Source organism: Pteropus vampyrus, unplaced genomic scaffold, assembly GCF_000151845.1.
Source record: "Pteropus vampyrus isolate Shadow unplaced genomic scaffold, Pvam_2.0 Scaffold34, whole genome shotgun sequence".
Classification (NCBI taxonomy): domain Eukaryota; kingdom Metazoa; phylum Chordata; class Mammalia; order Chiroptera; family Pteropodidae; genus Pteropus; species Pteropus vampyrus.
This window is the reverse complement of record NW_011888815.1, coordinates 6743865-6749948: the sequence shown is the minus strand read 5'-3', so window position 1 is coordinate 6749948 and position 6084 is coordinate 6743865. Positions and strand designations below refer to the sequence as shown.

The window sequence follows — 6084 nt, the reverse complement described above, 5'->3', positions numbered from 1 at the left end:
TCGTCGGTGACATGGTTTTCTGAAACTGTGACGTTCTGAACCAAACAAAGCATAGTCCTCCTTTGATTTACGTACATAGTTGCATTCCCGGAAAATCGAGACTGCATAGTCAAAACTATGCAGGAATTGCTGAGCTCGAATGTGCAGTGGGACAAGGGCTTAGTTGGTTGTGAGCAGCGTCTCACCTGCATGCCGGCCTGGCACCATCTGGACGCCACACGTGGGGGCGGTTCCCGGCATCCCTGGCCACCGCTCCCCGAAAGTCAGCCGTGCTCCCCAACCTCTGAGCCCATGAGATACTGATGCATTCCCAAGAGGCTCCGTGTGGTCGGGACCTCCTCCTAGAAGTGTGGGCGCAGGAGGGCGTGGCGCGGGGTGGCGGGGGGCACCCTCGAGGAGGCCGCTCCGCCAGTCGTGGAGAAAATGCGGTGCGTGCCGGCTGGCTCTTCCGGACAGAAATCGGTTTCTTCGCTCTGATTCAACTTTGCCCTTATCCCCTAGAAAAGTCTTTTGAGGAAGAAAAGGCAGGGCCAAGGGGCGCCATCCATGAGAGCAAATGGCAGCCAGTCGTGGTCCTTTCCTGAAAGACGCACCCCTTGGGGGCGCCCCCAGGCCCCATCTCCCAGCGCATCACAGAGAGCATCCCTTCTCCATCCGTCGTAGCTGGCGGGACGCTAGGCCCACCCAGTGCTTACAGCGAGCCCGTGTCACCATGCAAGAGAGCAGAGGGCACAAAGAGCCCGCAAAGTCACGTTTCCATGGTGACTTTGAAGCCAGCAGAACATGCAGACGCGGGTCTTTTTCAAAAGCCACGTTTGCGTGACAGTTGCACACAGAGAAGGGGTTGCACACAGAGAAGGAGTCCAGTCACAGACACCCCGAGAATCTCCGGAGGTGGCAGTATTAGTCTGCAGGTCACAAATAGTAAGAGCAATTCAGATGGCTGTGGACGTCATCTGGAAAAGTATGTCAGGAAACAGCCTCCGCCGTCATCAAAAGAGATGTTCGTGAGCTGCCTGAGAGGGCGAGGGCCACACGTCGCACTGGCCTTGCCCAGAGCATGACATCTCAGTGTTTCAATGGTTCATGCCATCTCTTATCTTTCACAAGGAAGCCTCGTCTGTTGCGATTCCATCTCCCCTCCTCAGAGGCAGAGTTATTCTTCTAGGGTTTCTCCTTGCAGAAGTCCTTCGAGAAGACCACGAGAACCATATAACCCTGCAAAGAGAAAATAGGAAGTGTCCTAATTACCAACCACAAAAACCCTGCCAGTCAAAACATCCACCTGAGCAAGACTTTATGTGGCCAGTGTTTATTGGGAAAGCCATGGTATTTGCTTTCTAAAGAGAAGTATTCCTAAGTTTTATTTTAAAACTTATCCTCAATAAAAATGACTCTTTTCCCTCCCTGTTGGTATATAGTTCGAAGGATTTTGACACAGGTGTAGATTTGTGCAGTCGTCACCATCATCGGGACACAGGACAATCCCGTCCCCCTAAATAACTCCTTCCTCCACCCCAGTCTCTGGCAGCCGTGCATCCGTTCTCTGTCCCTGTAGTTTTGTCCTTTCAAGAATGTCATGTAAAGGCCATTAGCATATCGGAATAACTGGTAACCTTTTGAAACTAACTTTTTTCACTCAGTATAATGCCTTCGAGATTCATCCAACTTCTTCTAAGTGTCAATAGTTTGTCCCTTTTGATTGGTAAATAGTATTTTATTGTATGGATGGGCCACAGTTTATCCATTTACTGGTAGAAGAACATTTGGGTTGCTTCCAATTTTTGGCAATTGTGAACGGAGCTGTTATAAACATTTGTTTTTGTTTGAACATAATGTTCATTGCTCTAGGACAGATAGTCAGGGGTAAGAGGGCTGAGACATACACTCAACGTATGTTTAACTTCATAAGTAACTGTCAAACTTTTCCACAGGGTCTGTATCATTTTGCATTTGCCATCAGCAATGTATAAACATTACTTCCCGTCATTCTGCATACTCATCAGCACTCGGTATTGTCAGTATTTTTAATTTTAGCTGTTTTAGTGGATTTGTGGTTGTAGCTCATCATGGTTTTAATTTGCCTTTTCCTTATGACTAATGATGTTAAACATTTTTCCATACGATTATTTGACATCCTGTATCCTCTTTGAAGAAGGGTCTATTTTTATATCTTTCGTCCATGTTTTAATTGGTTTGGTTTTTTTCTTATTGTTGAGTTTTGAGAATTCTTTATTATGCATATAAGTCAGATATGGGATTTGCAAACATTTTCTTTCTGTTTGCTGCTTATCTTTTTATTCTGTAAGTAGTGTCTTTTATAGAGCAAAAGTTTTTAATTTTGATGAAGTTAAGTTTGTAAGTCTTTTTTTTTTTTTAATGCGGTATGCTTTTTGTGCCATGTCTAAGAACTCATCATCCAACCCAAGGTCATGGGTTGACTTTTAAAAGTTTTATAGTTTTACATTTTATAATTAGATGTATAATCCATTTTGAGTTGACTTTTGTAAAAGGTATGACATTTAGGTTAAAGTTTTCTTAATTGTTCCAACCCTCTGCTGAAAAGACTGACCTTTCTCCACTGAATCGCTTTTGTGCCTTTGTCAAAACTCAATTGGCTGTATTTGTGTGGGTTTATTTCTAGATTCTCTGTTCTCTTCCATTGACCTATGTTTATCTCTTTGCTAATACTGTCCGTCTTGATTACTATAACCTTAGAGTGAGTTTTGAAATTGGGTAGTCTGAGTCCTCCAATCTTGTTCTTTCTTTCCAGAACGACTTTAGCTATTTTGGCTCCTTATAAATCCTCCATATAAATTTTAGAATCGGCTTGTCTGTATCTATAAAACCTTGATGAGGTTTTAGTTGGTATCGTGTGGAATCTGTAGATCAACTTGGAGAAAATTAACATTTCTGTTACGTTGAATTTTCCTACCCAAGAACATAATATGTCTCTCCAGTCATTTAGATTTCCAGTTTCTTTCCTCCGAGTTTTGTAGGTTTTACGTACTGATCCCGCACATGCTCAGTTAGACTTATACCTAAGCATTTTATATTTTGAAACTATTGCAAGTGTTACTAATATTTAACTTTCAGTTTTTAGTCGAATGTTGCTAGCTGTGTTAGTTTCTGATGGCTGCTATGACAGATGACCACAAACGTGGTGGCTTAAAACAGTAGAAATTTATTCTCTCACCGTTCTGGAGGCCAAAAGTCTATAATCGGTTGAGTCAAAATCAAGATGTGGCAGGGCTGTGTTTTCTCCAGAGGCTTGAGGGAACAGTCTCTTCTCTGCCTCTCAGCTTCTTGTGACTTCTAGCGTTCCTTGGCTTATAGCTACATCACTCCCGTCTCTACCTCTGTTGTCATATTTCTTATCCTCTGTGTCAAGTCTCCTCTGCCTCTCGTAAAGACACTTGTGATGGCATTCGAGGCCCATCTAACCCAGGACAAGCTTCCCATCCCCAAATCCTGAACTTAATCACATCCGTGAAAACTTTACTATATAAGGGAACATTTTCAGGCTCCAGGAATTAGGACATTTCCAGCCTACTGCATTAGCGTTTAGAAATGAAGGTCGTGTGTGTGAGACAGAGAGAAAGAGAGAGATTTTGTGTTGATCTTGCATCTTGCAGCCTTAGTGATAACCTTATTAATTCTAGGAGTTTGGGGATAGATTATTTGAGGTTTTCTACATAGATAATCATGTCATCTGTAAAGAGAGACACTTTCTACATAGATAATCATGTCATCTGTAAATAGAGACACTTTCTCTCTAATTCGTATGACTTTTATTTCATTTCTCCTTATGACGTTGATTAAGACTTTCAGTACAATGTTGAGCAGGAATGATGAAAGTCCTTGTCTCGTGTCTAACCTTAGAGGGGGAAACATTCAGTCATTCGCTAGTAAGTATGATGTCAGCTTCTGTCCTTTAGTGAGAAGATTTTTTTTTTATCGTGAATGAATGTCAAATTCTGTCATATGATATTTTGCATCAATTGATAAAATTATCTTTCCTTCTTTAGATTATTAATATCATATAATACATTCATTAGTTTCCAGATATTGAACCAGCCTTGCATTACTGGGACAAATCCTACTTCATTATGGTGAATTATTATTTCTATATATTGCTGGTTTTGATATGGAATGTTTTGTTGTGGATTTTTATATTTATGTCTATTAGCGATATTTGTCTGTGGTTGTCTTGTACGGTCTTTGTCTGGTTTAGGTATCAGGGTAATTCTGGCCTCATTGAAAAAATTGGGAAGTTTTTTCTCTGTTTTCTGGAAGACACTGGAGTTTTGCTATTATTTTTTCTTTATTGTTTCATAGAATTTGCCAGTGAAACCATCTGGGCCTGATATTCTTTTTCAGAAATTTTTAAACTACAAATTTAATTTCTTTCATAGTCAGATAATTATTAGGGTCGCCTGTGTTATTTTGGGTAAAATTTGGTAGTTTGTAGTTTTTGAAGAATTGGTCCATTTATCTAAGTTGTCAAATATATCCGTAGAGTTGTTTATAGTTTTCTGTTTCTATTTGTGTGATATCTGCAGTATCGATCATCAGTTTCCCTTTTTATTTTCAGGTAATTTGTGTCTTCTTTCTTTTTTTTTACCAACCTTTTTAGAGACTTATCAAGTTTATGGAGCTTTTCAAAGAAGCAGATTTTGGTTTTATTGCTTTCTCCATTTTTTTTCTGTTTCCACATTCATTGATTTCTCATCTGTATTATTTCTGTCTGTTTGCTTGCTTTGGGCTTATTTTGCTCTTTTTTTTAGTTTCTCAAGGTGAATGCTCCAATTATTTGACACTTTTCTTGTTTTCTAATATTAACATTTAATGCTATAAATTTCCTTAGAATCACTGCTTTAGCCGCATCCAACAAATTTTGAAATGTTGTATTTTCCCATTACTTCAAAATATGTTCTATTATCTCTTGAGACTTCCTCTGTGATCCATCGGTTATCTGTGTGTTTAACTTCCAGATGTTTCAAGATTTCCCCATTACACTTTTGATATTGACTTCTAGTTTATTTCCACTGCGACCGGAAATGTACTTTGCATAATTTCGATTCTCTTAGTTTGTGAAGGTTTGTTTTGTGACTCACAATGGGTTCTGTTCTTGTGACTGTTTGGCTGTTTGGATATTGGGTTTTCTTCGAAAGGGACCCTGGCTCTAAACTGGGCCTGTTTGTTTATTCACCCAAGATTTGCTGGAGAGTCGTCACTCACGGCCTGCCTTTCTTTTGTCTAGAACATCCAGGATGTGAGGAGCGATGATGAGGATGAGGAGGAAGAGGAAGAGTCAGAGGACGAGGAGGAGGAGAAGGAGGAGGCCACCAAAGTCGAAGACAGAGACTGTTTGAAGAACGGCCTCGGGGCCGACAGGCACCTCATCCCCAACGGCCGTTAGCTTGACGCCCGCATAGCTCTGGGGGCACAGTGGCCGGTGTGGCTGCCGGAAGCCAGACGTTGCCATGGCCCTCGGGACTCACAGGGACCCCAGCTTCTGCTCTTCCTTTCTAACCACTGCCCTCCCCCTCCTCCTAAGATGTTTTTAAGGAAATTTTGTTGAATTGTGTTAAAACGTTAAGTGTGAGCGTTCCCACGGATTTTATGCAGTTAGGACTCAGACTGGTCAAAGATTTCAAAGATTTCTCCCAAGAACCGTTTCAGTTCTAATTGCGTTCATTCACTGGGGGCGTCTGGCTCTTCAGGAGCTCACCCCGTCGTGGGCCTTGTCGCTGTCCCCATGCCCGTCCTCAGGATGGCATGAGAACCACTAAGTTCGCCCATTTTTTTCCAAGTGTGTCTGGCCACAGAGAGCAGCTCGTTTCCCAAAAATGAATGACAGGTGGCCCTGGAACAGGGTCAGAGGGACAGAACCAGGACACAAGGCTTCTGGGTTCATGGGCCACTTTCTGCCCCGGACAGTTTTTAAAGCTTCCAAACCCTGGTACTTGGTGTCTCCAACAGGAACCATAAGACCTGCCCGGCTGGCCCCCAGCATGGGGGTGAGGAGCAGTGAGATAGCAGGCGTGAAAGCGAAAGTATTGTTGTCACCTGACCCTCTTT

The 6084-nt window shown here is 42.1% G+C and overlaps 1 protein-coding gene across 1 annotated transcript in view; it reads left to right on the top strand.

Annotated features, from left to right (window-relative positions):
- CERS3 (ceramide synthase 3) overlaps nucleotides 1–5470 on the top strand; it is an 88064-nt gene extending 82594 nt beyond the window's left edge. Inside the window, exon 10 of the mRNA XM_011357317.2 lies at nucleotides 5264–5470. Within this exon, the coding sequence (XP_011355619.1) occupies nucleotides 5264–5422 (159 nt within the window). The 3' untranslated portion in view covers nucleotides 5423–5470. The remainder of the gene's footprint in view (nucleotides 1–5263) is intronic.
- Nucleotides 5471–6084: the final 614 nt, after the last annotated feature.